We start from the raw sequence: 17,244 nt of genomic DNA, 5'->3' as shown, positions 1-17,244 counted from the left end.
GGCCTAGTAATATTTCTCAGGGACAGTAAATTCATCACTAACAGCCTTTATTCAGGGGCTGAATGCTTTTCCCCACATCTACTCATGCCCTTTTGCATTTTTCCCTGGCAATCTTATTTCACACCTAGCTTCCTCTCTATTTCTTAACCTTCCACCAGACACCACTCGGTCTCCCCTCTGTCAGGAGGCCCATTCCTAGGCCCAGTTCGCCAGCCCCTGCCAGCACCAGCTGGGCTGGGTTGAGCTTCCTGTCAGTTGTCTAGTGGCCCCAGCCTCTTCCCACCCCTCAGCCAGCTTCTGGGTGGCCCTCACAAGGAGCTGGCAGTGTTGCTTGCTGACTGGAGGGATTTGCAAGGCAGGGCTTGAGGTAAGAAACCTTTGACGGGTTTCTTCTCTTCTCCTGGTTGGCAGCCATTTTGAAAGCTGGCAAGGGCTGCCAAGGGCCAAGGGCTGGGGAGCATGGCTCAGCTCCCCACGGAGCCCCTGAGATGTGTCACCCAGCCCTGGGCCCTGCCTCTGCCTCCCTTTGTGCTGGAGAAGGCTCTCTGTCTATAGCCAGGGGTCCTGAGGAGGCTGAGGGTGGGAGGTGCCCAGGACAGAGAAGATGAACAAGTGGATGGCTGTGCAAACATGTTAAATAGTAAAGTACCAGCACAGTCACTGAAATTGCTGAGAGGGAGCAAGAGAAAAGGGAATGGCACACACATCCAGGGTCCCTCAGAGGCCAGGACTCAGCAGAGGCAATTGCTCCCCTTTGTGCTGAATTTGGGGTTTATTTAGAAGCTCAATTATTCTCAGTCTCCCATCCTGAGATTCTACCAGGGCTGCCAGGGCTCCTGCTATCAGAAACATCCTCATGGAGTCAAGTAGCCTTGTGTCCTGGATATTTCTCCATGATCTTCTAGCGGGATGTGAGCTCATCTTTCTCCCCTCCCATTGCTTAGGGATAACAGCGAGACAGATTGCTGCTGCGTCATCTCCACGTGGGGCACAGGGTTGTAGTCAGGCTTTGGTGTCAAACTGCAGAGCCATAGCCATTTGAGCTAAAAGGGCTCCAGAGGTCACCTAGTGCGAACTCCTCATTGCACAGATGTGCAAACGAGGCCCAAGGTCACACAGCAAGTGGCAGGCCAAACAAAGTATATTTTTATTTTGTGAACCATAAACCCTTTGGCTTGTCTGGAACCAATGGGTCATGATGGAGAGTAGGTAGCAAGCAGGAGTTGTGGGGCAGCAGAGTTGAGGGAAGGCTCTGAAGGACAGAGGTAGAGTTTGACTTGGATGCCCCACATAAAAGGGAGCATAATGGTTCTGGAGAGGCAGGGGTGTGAACCAGCGTGTGGCTAAGCCACAAAGCCTGCAGAGGTCAGGCTGGGAAAGAGCAGGGGGAGGGGCGTATTCAGCTGAGAGATAGTCAGGTAGGCTGAGAGACAAAAAGGAGAGAGGGCCCAGTATTTCTGGAACTGATTTATGGTGTTTCTGATCAATGCCTTGTTTGTCCTGATCGGCAATTTATAGCTAACAACTAGTGAGTGCTTACGGCATCCCTGGCACTAAGAGGTTTTACTCCGCTAGTTCAGCTCATCCTCACAGCACAGCAATGAGGTATCCTTATGTTGTAGATAAGGAAAATAGGGCCTAGAGAACTTAAAGAATTTTCCATCCTCACACCTGTACCTGGAAGACAGGTCTCAATGATGACAAATTCCACGCTTTATGATCTCTTAACATCAAAGTTCCCACCTGTATATATCCTCCAGCAAATATAAAGCTGGTGGACCAGATAGCTTTGAACTCTGAGAGTTAATAAGGCCACAGTTCTGTGTCTGGGTTACTGTAGGGAATAAGACGTCTTTTAAACCTCCCTCCAGGACACCGACCTTCCAGCCCCAGCCCGCTGTCGGCTGTGCAGAGAGTACATGTCTTCCACATCCTCTGAGGCTGTGGCGAGGACGACTGTGTTTCAAGAGCCAGGCTTTGTCCTGAGCTTTTGAGCTGCCTGCCTCATTAGCCACCTGGCCCTAGGTCCATGCTGAAGCGAGACTTTTGTTGCTTGTGAGCAGAGCAACCCCTGCCAGGTGGGCTGCCCAGGCCAGAGCACTAATTGATGTAGTTGGCACTCCCCAGGAGGTGTGATAACTCCAGCTGGCATTTGCCTGGACTTAAGAGAGGTGCAAAATCCGTGCTAGCCAACACAAAGACCGAAGACATCTCTCTGGCAAATACTCAGTGTGGGAGTGGGGACCCTGGCAGAGACGATGCTGGGTTATCTGGTTTCCTCTTCTCCTTTTGCCAGCCTTTCTGGTGCCAGGTGGCTCGCTGCCTGTGCTGGTGTCCCCGGGGCTTGTCTCTCGCATGTGGGGAACGGCCACAGGAGACTCAGGGCTCCGCCCGCGCAGTGTGTGCTTTGTCCAGGCACTCGGGTCTGTCCGTTTGCCTGTCCTGCTGCACTTTGGCAGGTTGGTAAGGGCAGGGGCTGGCGGGAGGGTGTCTAAAGAGCCTTTGTTGGGCCTTTTAAATCTCTAGGCTAAGCTATTCTAATGAAGGGTTTATTTAGGGAGGAGGTTGGCACCATCAGTGAGAACGAGTCTTTTGATTTAGATGCTGTGCGTTGAAACCTGTGGGACATCATCACCCAGGGTTGCTCTTTAAAATAACCCAGCGACAAACAGCAGCAATAGCTGACACACTGGTCATGTGCTTGTCATTTGCCTGGCACTCCACTCAGTGCGTGACAAGGCGTAACCTCCCACTGACCCAGGGAATCAGGGGTTAGCCTCATTTTACAGATGAAGAAACTGAAGCTGAGACAACTGAAGAAATTTGCCCCAAACCACAGAACCAGCATGCGGGGGAGTTTGGGTTTCATCCTGAGTAGTCTTTTGGAGTCTGCTGTCTTAATCACCTTGACATTCATTTTCCAAAGAATATGAATTATTTGAGAGTTTTAAGGGCTGTTTATTTTTAATTACTCTAAAAGATGGGATAGGGAACTAATATTTATCTATGTGTTAGGCAGTTTACATACATTATTTTATTTATTCTTATACCCATTTTCCTAATGAGAAAAGTAAGGTTTAGAGAGGTTAAGTGACTTGCCTAAGATCACACAGCTGGTAATTAAGAGTTAGTCATTGAACCCACTTCATTTTGACTCCAAAGCCCAGGTTTTTTCCATTCCACACGATGCCTTCCTAAATACAGTAAATGTAATAATCTTTGGGGTTGGACTCAGAGTTGAAAATGTCTTTCCTGGACCCTCTAGAGCTCTGTGCCCCCTGAGAATTATTTTTTTGTCCACATTCCACCAAGTGTTTTTCACAGCTGTTTTATTTGTCGTTAGTCTGCTCCAGCGAAGACACACTGGAACTTCGTTCCAGAAACCAGGGTTCCTGGCGTGGGCAGGGTCTCCTGCCGTGGGAACAGGACCACTTGCTCTGCTGGTTCCTTCAGCCCTTCCTCTGACCCTGTTCCTCCCCCTTATCCCAGCAGGCTTGTCAGCCAGCAGCTGTGCAGAGAGCTGGCCTTGCCAAGCTCCCAGTGAGGGGGCTTCAGTCAGAGGCATCACATCTGACCCTGGTCCTCTGAACTCCCAGCCCCCTGCTGCGTTTTTCTCTGTTCTTACTCCCCTCTCCTCCCAACTCAGTCTTAATCTGGCCCCCTTGGGCTGAGGGAAACTGCCAAATCACAATTTTTCTTCCCAAGCCCAAGTTTACAAAACTGTATAATCACAGGACTTGTGCGTCCCTGCCAGCATGTGGGCACTCGACGGTTTCCCTGGTGGCGCGTGGGAGTGCGGGTCCGGCTGCACCCCGTGTGCTGGCAGGCGCGCAGAGCGAACATGCGGGCTTGGGAAAGGCCGCCTCATCTCAGGACGCAGAGACCCCCCAGGCAGATAAGCACTGCTCCCAGACCGCGTCTCCGGCCCCAGAGCAAGTCCGCGCTGCGCAGGCTCAGAGCTGCTTGGAACCCGCTGAGTGAGCGGGAAGGAAACAGAAGAGAGTGACCTCAGGCCAGAGGTCAGTTTTCCTGAGATGACCATCCTCACAGTAGTATCTGGGGCGAAGTTTTGGAAGAAAAAAATGATTCAAAACACCTCCTCAAACTGTTGTCGCATCACACCGAATTTTGTAAATGCCCCCATTCTTGTCAGCGGGTTCTTTTCATTCCTACCCTATCCTTTGGAAATAAATCCTGATGACCCCTCCCTTTCCTATTATAATTTCCCTCAAGTTTAAAAAAGTCCCCAGGTGTTTCCCCTCTGCATGCTATTTCTTGCTGGCTGGCCCCTTCTGTGTGTGCCCTTTTCCTTGGTGGCAGCTTCTGCCTCACAGAATTCCTTGGGGATGAAATCACGGTCGCAGAAGGGACAGGAGGCTAGAGACATTCTCCCCCTTTCCTCACCACCACCTTTCCCTGCTCTTTTCCCTTTCCTGCGGCAGGGATTCCGAGAGCAGGAGGAGTGCGGTCCCCGCGGGTCTCTGACGCCAGTTGGTCGGGCTGTGGGGCAGAGATCCGCCCCTGACCGCTCAGTAGGATCCGCCAGGGAGCTCTGAACATGATACAGATTTCTGGGTCCTCCTTTAGCTCTACAGATTCAGTGTCTCAACTGGGGATGCTGGTGGAGGAATGAATGAGATTCTGATGTAGCCAGCTCGCTGGTGGTCCCTGGGGCCCACTGTAATGCTGAGTGGAGTGAGTGTGATGGGAGAGAACAAGTGAGGCTGAGGGTGGTGGTGATGGCGAGAGAGGCCGGGAGAGACAGGGAAAGGACTTAGGAGCTCTGCACAGCGCAAAGCTGAGGCTTTAATGTGTGTGTGTGGGGGGGGGGCGCATTGGGAGCCCCATATTGGTGAAAGGAAACTGGGCACCTATGTGGGGGCTGCTGGGGTGGAGCCAGGCAACAGACCAGAAACGGGGAACACAGGAATGTTGGGACAATGGCTGCCCACGCCTGCACCCAGAGTTCGGGCCTCCACGTAGAGCTCACATCCTCCAGAGGCAGGAGGCTTGGGGAGGGTCTGTAGCCCCAGGGCCCCACTTCCTGGAGATCTGCAGGGTGGCTTAGTCCTGTTTTCCTTGATGTTCTTTCTCTTTGAGATGTTATTCTAGCTGTTAAACCTAAATCATAACAGGCACAGCCTGGGTCGTCAGCTGAGATAATAACAGTAACAACATAACCTATGTTTAGCTGGAGAGCTCTTCCCCGCCAAGGAGTACAAAGCCCTTTCCCGATGCATTTCTGATCCTCCTCTCGACTTTTTGTGAGCGGAGGATTACTCTTGCTGTTTTTTGGACAGAGGGTTGTGAGGCACCAGGGGCAAAGCTACATGCGATGATAGCACTGACAAGGACCCATAACTCTAGAGATCCTGCCTCTGGATTGCTTCCAAACTGGCAAACCGGTCTCACCTCCAGGCCCAGAGCCCAGGCCAGGGGAGAGTGGAGGCAGAACCCGGGCTTTGTTTCCATGATAACGTGGGACCGGGCCGGCCTTCGTTCTAGAGTGTCCTTCCTCTGCTCGCCCTCGTCCTCCCTCTGCTCGCCCTCCTCCACCACGGGTCCTTTAGTCGTCTTCTTCGCATACCTAATACCAAGAGATCCCGTCTAGGGGCCCCGCGAGTAGCGCCCACGGGGGTGGCAGGGCGGCAGAGGGGCTGCACAGGCTGAGGGCAGGGTTCTTACCGCCCCGAACCGGAGCCCAGCTTGGCCACGGGCCTGTGTGCCCCCACGGAACCCAGGTGCCTGGCTCCTGCGGTGCGGCTTTCCTGCCTTTTCCCTGTGCAGGTGTGGATGGACGCGGGCACGCAGATCTTCTTCTCCTTCGCCATCTGTGTCGGCTGCCTGACAGCCCTGAGCAGCTACAACAAGTTCCACAACAACTGTTACAGGTGACTGGGGGCCTGAGCTGGGAACCCCGCCCCCCCCGCCCAAGGCGTGCGGGGTACAGGGTGACGCGGAGGGAGCACCACTCATGGATTCGCCGACCCCGCCCTTCACTCTGCTTTCCAACACTCCAGGGCTACCAGTTGCTGGAAGGGGCCCACCACAGCACAGCACAGCACAGCACAGCACAGCACAGGCAAACAGTTGGCCGGGGAAGCAGAGCGGGATGGGGGCCGGCCTGGGCTCTGGCTCGTGTAGAGGCTGTGGGGCTCAGGAGTGTCAGCAAGCCTGGGGAGTTAGCAGCTACGTCATGCGGTGGGCCCTCAGCCCCACCGGCTGTGTGCGTTTGCCCCGCAAACACGGACTCCTTGCCCATTTTCCTTCACCCCTCCCCCGCTGGTGTCCCCTCCCCACGGTTCCCTTGGTCTACCAGGTTCATATCAGAGAACTTAGGCCAGTTTTAATGTTAGTTCAAAGTGTCATCTCATACCTTTTGGAATCAAATTTAGGTAACTAAGAATTATTGGTTGCTTGGGATTATCCAGGCCTACATCCCCAACATTAGCACCCCACACAGAACTGTGTCAGAGTGATGGTGTCACAAAGGTGTGGTGATGACATGGCAGGGAAGGGAGGCTGTGTGGCAGTTTGTAATTTTTAGATAGTATTTCACTTCTTTGGAGCTTCATTCTTTTAGGAAGAGTTTGATTTATCCCAAGTCTGAGCTAGTGGAGTCGGGGGGCTGAACCACCCCGAGTGCTCATCTTCACTCCACTGGCAGCCACCTCCGACCGGCCTGCTGTGAGGGGCAGGGCTGCCCTGGGGCTGCCGTAGGCTCTGGACTGCAGGCCCCAGACGCTGCAGCCCTTTCTGATCTGCCTGTTGCCGCCTCTGCACCTCACCCGCAGGGACTGCATGGCCCTCTGCTTCCTCAACAGTGGCACCAGCTTTGTGGCCGGGTTTGCCATCTTCTCCATCTTGGGCTTCATGTCCCAAGAGCAGGGGGTGCCCATCTCCAAGGTGGCCGAGTCAGGTGAGTGTTGGGGAGGCCCAAGGGTGTTGATTCTGTGAGCTTCCAACCTTCGCCAACCAGCTTCTGGGGGTCTTTCTAGGTGAGTCACCTTTCAGTGGATGTCTCCCAGGAAGACCTGGGGGAGGACTTAAAAACAGCAATTCCATCTTCAAAGGGAAAGTGGGTATTTAGTGAACAGTTTTCTTCGCACCCCAATGTTCTTAGGCTGCCAATGTTACCAGGTTCATATTTTCCCCTCCAGAAATAGTTTAGGCATAGATGAGAAAAAAACGCACACCCGAATAGACATGCCCATTCATTTATACATAGGTACATATTTCTATTTCTTACCTCCTTTAAAAAAAAAGATTTTATTTATAGACAGAGACTAAGGGAATGAGAAAGAGGGAGAGAAACAGCGATGTGTGGTTACCTGTCGCACATGCCCTGACCCACTCATGTGCCCTGATTGGGAATTGAACCTGCAACCCATTTGGTTTGCAGGCCAGCACTCAGTCCACTGAGCCACATCATCCAGGGCTCGTCCTCCCTTCTTAAAAATCAGTTGATAACATACTATATATACTGTTATGTACCTTGACTTGTTTTGTTCACTTTATTTTTTTAAGGTTTTATTTATTTTTAGAGAGAGGGCAAGGGAAGGAGAATGAGAAGTTGAGAAACATCAGTGTGTGAGAGAAACGTTGATTGGTTGCCTCTCTCATGCCCTCAGCTGGGGACCTGGCCCACAACCTAGGCACGTGCCCTTACAGGGAATCTAACTGGTGACTTTTGGGATGCGGGATGATGCCCAGCCTACTGAGCCACACCAGGCAGGGCATTTTGCTCACTGTAATATGTATCTCAGAGATAAGTTTATATTGGCTCATAGAGTTTCCTCCTGTTTTAAGTGAGTGCTTTTCCACCATGCAATCTTGTTGTTTCCTTCAAATACAATCAGGGACTGGTGCCGTCTCTAGGTAAGCTGTAAGTGTTCCTCTTACTCTTCTCCTGTTCTCGTAGACCATCCACTTGTATTCTGTAGCAAGGCAATTCTTTATCATAGCATTCACAAGCTGACCCTTGCTATGCAGAGTGCCAAGCACTGGGCAACGCGCATCGCTGACTCATTAAAAGTGATACTATTTCACTTGTATTAAGCATTTACTATATGCCAGGTACTGTGCAGAGCATTCCGCCTGTATCATGCGATAGAAAACTGTGAAGCAGGTGCTAGTATCATCCCCACCTCACGAGCGTAGGGAGTGTGGCTTTAAGAGGTAAAGGACTGTAGAAGGTCACAGGGTCACACCTTTTTTTCTTTTTTCAAAGGAAGCTTCATATGGCTGAACCCAGGTGCTAGCATGTGAATTTGTTCCTGCTATTTTAAGCCAGCTGAGAGGAACATTAATTTATTTGAGAGATCGAGTATTAGAGGTATTCTGAAATTAATGTCAGTTCATAGGTTGTAGGGTGACAGGAAGGGCCCCAGGGCAGAGGTGGCCAACTGGTGGCCCCAGGCACCGCCCAGTCTTGGGGGTATTTTCTTCAGAACCATCTCCTCTGCAGAAACCACACAGGGAACGCGCAGTTGGTAGAGGAGCATGCTGGCTCCAGCCAGGCCCTACCGCTCCCCCGCTCTGCCCTGGGCCCGCTGCACAGAAATACACAAGGGCCCCTGAGTTCTTTTTCAGTTTGAAACCTCTGGTTTGGGGCAATAGATCTGGAGAGTGAGATTGGAGGATTTGGAGAAATGTGGGTGATATACCGCTTTCTGTTTTCCAAGGCCCTTTAGACACATAGCCTCTAGGGTCTGTTCCTGCCAGTGAGAAAACCGTGGGTGGTGTCCTGGAAATTTGGGATCAGGGAGAGGTTTGGGTGGTTTCTTGTGGGTGAGGATGGTGGTGTGATGGGAACTTTGGGGTGGAGTTTCTCTGCCTCCACTTGCTCCACGGCGCCACGCTGGGGGCGCACGTGGCCTGCAGCGAGGCCAGGCACTGGGTTGTGTTCCTCTGCTTTCTGCTGTAGGCCCTGGCCTGGCTTTCATTGCCTACCCCCGGGCGGTGGTGATGCTGCCCTTCTCGACTTTCTGGGCCTGCTGCTTCTTCTTCATGATCATCCTCCTAGGCCTGGATAGTCAGGTATCAAGAGGTGGCCGCTCAGAGGCTGAGAGATGAGTGGGTGTGTGGGGGGCGGGGGGAGGGGGAGCCATGGGCGTGAGGTTCAGCTCGATGCCCTGGTGGACCTTAGAACAATTGGGAACGGCGGGGGGGGGGAATGTCAGGCATGGATGCCCTTCCAGGAAACAAGAGGAGCTTTGGAGGGTGGGTCCAGACCTAACCGGGCAAGGACAGTGCTGGGGGCTTTAGACAGGGAGCCTGGCAGGGTCAAGCCCAGGAGCAGCGGGCCAGCACTACCTGGTGGAGCTGATTCTGGGAGCTCCCCTTTCTCCAACCCTTTTGTCCCCTCTCAGTTTGTGTGCGTAGAGAGCCTGGTGACAGCGCTGGTGGACATGTACCCCCAGGTGTTCCGTAAGAAGAACCGGAGGGAGGTCCTCATTCTTGGAGTGTCTGTCGTCTCCTTCCTTGTTGGGCTGGTCATGGTCACAGAGGTGAGGATCTGGGAGGCTTGAAGGTGGGGACTGAGTGAAGAGGCAGAACGAAGGCGGGCAGCTGCCACCTGTCAGGTGGAGCAGGCTGCTGTAGCTTCAGGGCACTGGGACCTGCTCCTGTCCCAACTGCAGGAAGCACAAAGCAGGCAAGTGCCTCCTCTGGCCTTTGGGAATTGACCACCTACTTCTGGGGCTGGGAGAGGGGTAACTCATCTCCATGTTAAATTGAGAGGTATGGAAAGGATGGTCTCCAGGAGAGAAAAACTGCCTCTCCAGAAAGATCTCATAATTTGCCAGGCAGCTGCACCAGGTTCCAGGGATAAACTTCAAAGGGAGAAGGGGAGCCCTGGGGATGGGTGATATTCCGTGTGACGTCTCGAAGGGGAAGGCGGCGGATGGAGCTTGTCATCTTGGTGACACAATAGCAGTGACAGTCCTAGCCCGATCTTGGCCAAACAAGTGCACATTATGTCTTAGATTTCTGTGTCAGTCTCTAAATGTTCTCAGGGACAATCTAATTGTCGCTGGCTATTTCATCTCTCATCCATCCAGAAACAATAAAAAATAGTTATTGCCTCCTTTCTGCCTAGTGCCTTACAGCTTACAAACTACCTTCTCTTTTCATATTTGTCTTTGGTGATCCCCACCAACTCCATTCTACACCCTGAGGGTGTGTAGCTGGCCAGCAAGGGGGTAAATGTGTCTGTTTTCTCTGGATAAAGTTCTGTTTTTTATTCCCTCCCCGGCAGGGCGGTATGTACGTGTTTCAGCTCTTTGACTACTATGCAGCCAGCGGCATGTGCCTCCTGTTTGTGGCCATCTTTGAGTCCCTCTGTGTGGCTTGGGTCTACGGTGAGTGACTCTCCTGAACCCCATTACTCACCTCTATCCCAGGGCCCTTAGACAAAAGAGAGACGTCCACTGCTCACACCCACCTTTTCTTGGGACTTCTCCCTTACCCAGCCTCAAAAATCTCAAGAATCCGAAATTGCTACCACTGGAAGAGCCCTCTAGAGGTTGCCTCACCTACCCTCCCAGCCATGGTTGCACCTTGACTGCAGGTGGTCCCATGTCCTGTCCTATCCAAGCCTTTTCAGCTCGTAACAGCCTTCATAATCAGGAAGGCAGTGCCTCTGCTGCCCGCTGGCCTCAATGTCCCTGCCTCACAGGGAAGAGCTTTCTTCCAGCCGGGATCTGTAAAGACAACCATGATATCTGCTGCTCATTGGCCCTTGCCCAGCCCGGTCTGCATGGGCCCCATCCAGATACTTCAGGTGCTAGAGGATGTCTTTTGTCTCCCTTCCTTCCTTCCTTCCTTCCTTCTCTTTGTGGTAGGAGCCGGGCGCTTCTATGACAACATTGAAGATATGATCGGGTACAGGCCTTGGCCTCTTGTCAAATATTGTTGGCTCTTCCTCACACCGGCTGTGTGCACAGTAAGACAACCTCCAGGGAGGGGAGCCAGGTGAAGGGGTAGAGAGATAGTGGGGGCAGGAGGATAGGTAGGCTGTTAGCCTGAGAAGGAACTTCTCTGTGGGGATTGAAAGTCATTTAGATTTTCATTCATCTTCCTGTTGGATTCTAGAATATGAGAGCAAGGTAGATTTTTTCCTTTCCACTTCACAGCAGGATAGACTGAGGCCTGAGCTGTCAGAGTGTCCCACCAGCACCGCAGTGTGAGTCTGCTGTTGCAGGCAGGACTGGAAACCACGTGCAGGGGGCCGTGCGTAGTGGCACTGTTAACCACCGCAGTAATAACAGCAACCGGTTTACAAAGTACTTTATACTTTTAACCCATTTAACCCTCTCAAGGACCTCATGAATTAAAAATTACTATTGTATTTATTTCTCAGAGGAAACTGAAGCCAAAGGGGTTTAGCACTTTACCCAAGGTAGAGAGAGTGGCGGGGGTGGGGCGGGGGTGGTACTTGGCTCCAGAGCTGGGCCCTGAGCACGTTGTGCTGCTTCCTCTGGCTTTTCCGTTTGATCCTGAGGTCCCCCTGAGCACCCACAACATGCAGGCTGAAAATGGGGCCTAACCTCTGCCACCGAGGTATTTGCACCCTTACCTGATGGTGCAGGCGACTTAAACAACCGAAAGCAGGCACACTGCACACCAGCAGGCACACTGTCGTGTCTTAATTGGGAGCCAATCATGTGTAGAGGAGCTCATGGGCCTGGGGCCTGCAAGCCCAGGGAGGGACAGGGTAGGAAATACCTACCTACTGGCGGTGTGTACTTTGAGCAGAATGTGGACGGAGATTGGAAGTTGATTGGAAGCTGATTGGCCCAGATGAGACTGAAAGAAAATCTAGGCTTGGAGTGTGATCTCTGCCAGCTCCCCCAGGGGGCGCTGAAGGCACAGGGACCTTGCTTCCCAGCCCCTTGCTTTTCTGCTTTCATCTTCAGGCCACCTTCCTGTTCTCCCTGATCAAGTACACCCCGCTGACCTACAACAAGAAGTACACGTACCCTTGGTGGGGGGATGCCCTGGGCTGGCTCCTGGCGCTGTCCTCCATGGTCTGCATTCCCACCTGGAGCTTCTACAAACTCAGCACCCTCAAGGGCTCCTTCAGAGAGGTAGGGAGTTAGTGGAGAGGAACCCTAGGGGGTGATGGTGGATGGCTGCTTGCCTGGGGGGCAGCCAGTGCACAGGGGGCAGTGAGCCTGGTGTGGGGATCAGGGAGGGACAGAGTGAGTGCTGAAAAGGCTCCAAAGGAGACTGGATGCCTCCAAGACAGTGGCTGGGATCGGAGGACTGGCGACTGGAGGGTATGGCGGTGTCTGGGGAGACGGGCAGGCCTTGGTGGTGAGGGCACTGGCAGACCTGCCCCACCCCACCCCACCCCAACTCTGCCTCATGGCAGCCCCCTCGACTCTCCTTCCAGAGACTTCGCCAGCTCGTGTGCCCAGCTGAGGAACTGGCCCAGCAGAGCCAAACAGGACCCTCTGCCCCTGCCTCGCCCAGGACATCACTTCTCAGACTCACAGAACTAGAGTCCCACTGCTAGGAGGGTGGGCCCTTGGACAGTGCCTGTGGGGCTGGCCTGGGGACAGCTGCACAAGGGGAGGGTGGGAGCAGTCCCTCTGTGCTTTTTCTGTCTCCCACCTGGGGTAGACTATTAGATAAAGGGGGTATTCTGGAACCACCTTCTCAGCTGGGTGCCTCCCACTCCAATTTCCCTGCCCCAGCAGTGGCTGAGCAGGTGTGAAATGCCAGTATGCACAGCATAGCCTTTGAGAGGAGCCGAGGAAGCTGGGTGAGGGCTGGTGGGTGGGCTGAGAGGTCTGTTTGGTTTCTGCCCCTCTTACCCTTCATTCCATTAAATCAAAGTTCTTCCCGCTGACTGTGAGCAGTTTTGCCTGGCTCCTGCCCCTCTGCCTTGCTGCCTTGACACTTCTGTCACTTTAAAGTTGCAGCTTCAGGAGACCCCTGTCTCCTTCTCTCATTGAGTTCTCGTGGACCATGAGCAGAGGGCACTGCTGCGCAGAGAAGGGAGATGGGGCCTGGCTGAGTCCTCCATGACCAGGCACTTGGACTGGAGTGGTGGGGTGGTCTGTCACACCTCTGTCCATGCTTCCACTGGAGTCCCTTACCACCTCCTTCTCTCGGTGGGACAAGAAAGGCAACGGAGTGAAGAACAAAGGAGGAGACCTGAGCCCTCACTAGAGGAAGGACATGGAAAGGCTGATTGGGCTACTGCCCATGTTTCCCTTGCTGTGTCCTTGCCTGACCCTGTCTGTCAAGCCAGTTACTGTGTGGCCTGCCCAGGGCCTGGTGCCAGGGGCATAAAGAGCGAGGAGGCCTTGGCTTTGCAGACTTGAGGCAAAAGGTACAAAAAGCCCTGGCCGAGCAGGGCACTACCCTAGCTCAGCCAGCAGAGGGACCCACTTCCTCAAGATCACCCTGCTTCTGTGCTAAAAGGATAGATGCTGGATGCAGCATGGCCACGGTCAGGCTCTCAGGGCCTGAGCTACCGGATAGACTGTCAGGGTTAGGCTGCAAAGAACACCCAGGTGCATGGCCAAGCCAGAATTACTCAGGGTCAGTGGGCATGGCCTCGGCCCCAGAGGACCCCACAGCTGTGTCTCTGCAGCCTCACCCTCAGCCTCAGGAACACATGTATCTCTGTGTGTGTAGGTGTGTGTGGCTGAACACGCACAACTACATTGACCCCTGAACATGTGGAGGCGTTGGTGGCTGTGTCCCCAACTCTGTTAAATGGTTCTTCTGGTGCTGTTCCAGGGCAGCGTGCAGCGATTCCCACAGCTGAAGGTGGGGGGCGCAGTGTACCCTAGGCAGTGTTCTTAGTTTCGTTTTGTTTGTAAGTCAGTTAGTGGAAAAAACATGGGAAACTTTTTCAGTCTTCAGATTTAGATTTTTTGCTGTTGCTGGGAGAATTTGTAAGAGTTAGTGACAGCAGTCCTGCTGTCTGTTGCCTGTGGCTGTTCCTTCCTGGACAGTGACGTGGTGGGCAGCTCCACCCCCCGCCCCCGCTGTGTGCCAGGCTCAGTTCGAGTCCTGAGACCAGAGAAATCAATCCGCTAGAGAAACGTGCGGAAACTTGAGATACCACACATCTGGCATGTCCAGACATCTGGCAATATTCCCAGAACACGTACTGTATGGCTGTATGTTCATGATACATGAGGAGCAAACCTAGACACCGTCTTAAATGACAAACCGTGACAAATGCTATGAAAGAAAAGAGAAAGAATAACTAGGGTACGCAAGTAGCCTAATGGTTTGAGTTAGGTGGTCTGGGAAAGCAGAGTGGCTTTCAGACTGAGGGTGTAATGCTGGTCTCTCCACCATCCATCTCACCAAAGTTGCAAGAACCTGCTAGGCCCAGGAAGGAGTCTGGGCAGTTCAATAATGGTGATTTGAACCCCACTTGTGAGATTCATTAGTGGTGGAATATAGTGTAAAATTTATCCGTTGGCTAAGAATTTGGAGATGTGGGTTATAGTCCTGACCTGCTGCTACCGTGCCATGTGTCTTTTTAGAAGTTACTTGGAATTCAGGTCTTTGTTTTTTTTCACACGGAGATAATACTGTGCACCCCACCCACACACCCACAGGTTTGTTGTAGGGCTCACATAAGGCAGTGAGTGGGTGAGCCCTGAAGTCATTAAACCTGGGGGTGGGCGGTGGGTGAGAGGGATGTTCTCTGACAACCCAGGGGGCAACGGCAGAGATGGGTGAGGAGAGCTCCTTGCCCGAGGCGGGTGGGGCAAGGGAGCCCAGGGAAGTGTGGACGGGCCAGCTACTCCCATTCCTCTCCCCGCCGGGAAGGGCAGATGCCAGATCCTGCGGTTCTTTGAGGAAGAAGGCACAAAAGGAAGAGGGGCCCTCTCTTGTTTAGCGGCCGCATCTGTTAGAGAAGAATGGCGGAGGAAGAAAGGCAGGCAGAGATCCTTGCCGCGGGTGAGACCAGAAGCCCAGGAAACCGGAGATTTACGAACAGGGCCCCTGGAGAGAGGGAAGTCACTGATCTCGCACCAAGCCCTCTGCGCGGCCTTCGGGCCTCCGATCTCATACCTTGGACCCGGCACACGTCTCAGATCTGCACGTGTGCACACAGACACACTCCTTCATGATCGTCAGATAAACGTGCGCAAGCTTAGACGCCGCAGGCAGTGGAGCCCACTCCTTCACAGAGGCTTGCAGTGCTGACGTGTGGGTCTAGCTTCTCATTTCCTAGCTCTGCGGCTTTGGACAAGTTAATTTCTCTGATCCCCTGTTTTCTCCTCTGTAAAGTGGGAATGAGAATACTTACATCATTGTGCTGTTGGTCCCAGGGTGGAGAGCTACGCTGGGAAAGCAAATCCATCCTACTTCCTGTGGCTCTAGCCCCACCACGTTGGGTTGTCAATGAAACGGAAAAGCCCAGGAGTTAAAGACATCCTTGCTTTCCTCTAGCTTCCTGGCTGCAGGCGTCAGGTTGGCCCTGGGTGCCAGAAAGAAGGCTACACATTTACTGAGCTAAGCATGTTTGCTAGGAGGCAAGGGAGAGATCGCCCTAACACAGCCCTGCCTCCCGTGGGCCTGATGCCCTGTCACACCAGCAGTGCCATCCCAGAAAATCAGCACTGAGTCCGCCAAGCCCCAGTCTACCCCTGGTTCTGGGGGAGCAGTGCCCTCCCAGGAGAGGGAAGGCTGAGATCATTTTTTCCCCTCAAGTTGCATCCATTCATCCACCCGTCTATCTATCCAGTAAACATTGAGTGCCTACTCTGAGCCAGCACTGTATTAAATGCTAGAAGCAGAATCAAAGAGTTATGAAATGTGACCCCTGCTCTTTAAATATTCAGAGTCTGGGAAACACTATGCTGCAGTGGAACAAGCATAGATTTCAGGAGAAAAGAGGCCCAGGTTCAAATCCTCGCTCCATCGTTCACTAGCATATGGTGTTGGGGTCCGCCTTGCCTGGTTTCACAAAGCTGTAACCCCCACCGTGGCTAAGCCTGAGTGGGAGACCTCTGAACCAGGAGACACTAAGGAGACAAAACTTATCTCCCTGGCATGAGTGCTGCCTGCTCTATGTCTGGCCCCCATTGCTTGGTCGGTTAGTCAATGATGGGTAACATTCCTCAGAGGAGGGTGGATATAAGATAGGCATGATCACGTGAGAAGGCCCTCAGGGAAGAGACTCAGGGGGCTGTGGAAATGAGGGGGTGATCGACCCCTGCCCCCTTGGCTTTGACAAGCCTGAGTCATTGTTCTGGCTGAGAGAAATCCAAATCTCCCGGCTGCCTTTGTCTCCTCTGCCCGACTCAGGCCTGCGGCAATAACAAGGGGCAGTGCAGTCCAGATTAGAGTCTGCGGACCCCCAGGGTAATCAGACCTGAGGCACAGAATATGCAAGATCCTGTGAGACCTGCTTGCTGAGGATGCTCTTGAATTAGAATATGAAGGCACTAGCAGGAAACGAAACTAACATTTTAGGTCCTGCAGTTTTTAGGTGATAAAACCCCAAACTCAATATGAGCCCTTTTTAGCTCTTTGAAAGTTACTATTTGTTTGATCTTCCCTGCCAGACTGTAATCAACAAACTGTATCTGTGCTTCTAATAAAAGCCTACTCAGGCAGCGGCTCGGGGCGCTCTCCCATTGAGGGAGTGGCCATGCCGTTCCTATTCCTCCACAGGACTCGGTAGTCCATGTGTATTTCTCTTGTATCTCGAGCATCTGCAGCGGCGATGGATAGTGCTGCCCGGTATCCGCCTCGGTATGGCCATAGGGCACATCAGTTATCTTCTATTCACTCAAAGTTCTCAGATATAAAATGTGGCTAACAATTCCTGCATTTCAAGGTTCCTCTGGGAGTTAAATGGGGTAACACATACGTAGCCTGAGTTAGATGCTCAGGAAATAGGTCCCACGCCAGGCCCTCTGAAAGCAGGGGTGGGGGTGGAAGACGAGAAGAGTCAGTGGGGTTCATGGTTCTCACTGCAGCAAGATAACTGATTTACCTAACCATATTCCATCTTGTCCTGGACCCTCCCTAGTCTGGAAACAGCTCAGTCTTAAGTAGGCTTTCTGGGTAATTTAGGGACCCCACCTTTTGCACAGATGGGGATCTCTGGCCTCCAGGGGTTTGCCGATTGGTCTGAATACCCAGTGGGGGTTGGCAGTGCTGGGGTAAGGGTGGGCATGAGTGTGTGAGGGCTCGAGTTAAAGGGAGGCCTGGTCAAACAAGGCAGCTACTCTCCTACGAGGTGAAGGAGAGGTG

At 52.9% G+C, this 17,244-nt stretch overlaps 1 protein-coding gene across 5 annotated transcripts in view; it reads left to right on the top strand.

Moving 5' to 3' along the window:
• SLC6A13 (solute carrier family 6 member 13) overlaps nucleotides 1–12,865 on the top strand; it is a 36,205-nt gene extending 23,340 nt beyond the window's left edge. Inside the window, exons 8-15 of one of the 5 annotated variants that reach the window (XM_045830585.1) lie at nucleotides 5,788–5,891; nucleotides 6,825–6,919; nucleotides 8,927–9,039; nucleotides 9,372–9,509; nucleotides 10,259–10,361; nucleotides 10,845–10,945; nucleotides 11,919–12,089; nucleotides 12,398–12,865. In XM_045830585.1, coding sequence (XP_045686541.1) covers nucleotides 5,788–5,891; nucleotides 6,825–6,919; nucleotides 8,927–9,039; nucleotides 9,372–9,509; nucleotides 10,259–10,361; nucleotides 10,845–10,945; nucleotides 11,919–12,089; nucleotides 12,398–12,520 — 948 coding nt within the window. In that variant the 3' untranslated portion in view covers nucleotides 12,521–12,865. Of the gene's footprint in view, nucleotides 1–5,787; nucleotides 5,892–6,794; nucleotides 6,920–8,926; nucleotides 9,040–9,371; nucleotides 9,510–10,258; nucleotides 10,362–10,841; nucleotides 10,946–11,918; nucleotides 12,090–12,397 lie in introns of all 5 variants that reach the window. The other 4 variants (XM_045830584.1, XM_045830586.1, XM_045830583.1 and 1 more) reach the window with 4 other exon arrangements.
• The last annotated feature ends 4,379 nt before the right edge of the window (nucleotides 12,866–17,244 follow it).

Source organism: Phyllostomus hastatus, unplaced genomic scaffold (assembly GCF_019186645.2).
Source record: "Phyllostomus hastatus isolate PE091 unplaced genomic scaffold, TTU_PhHast_1.1 phas_contig_152, whole genome shotgun sequence".
Lineage (NCBI taxonomy): Eukaryota > Metazoa > Chordata > Mammalia > Chiroptera > Phyllostomidae > Phyllostomus > Phyllostomus hastatus.
The sequence above is the reverse complement of the archived record's forward strand: the minus strand, read 5'-3'. Positions and strand labels throughout refer to the sequence as shown.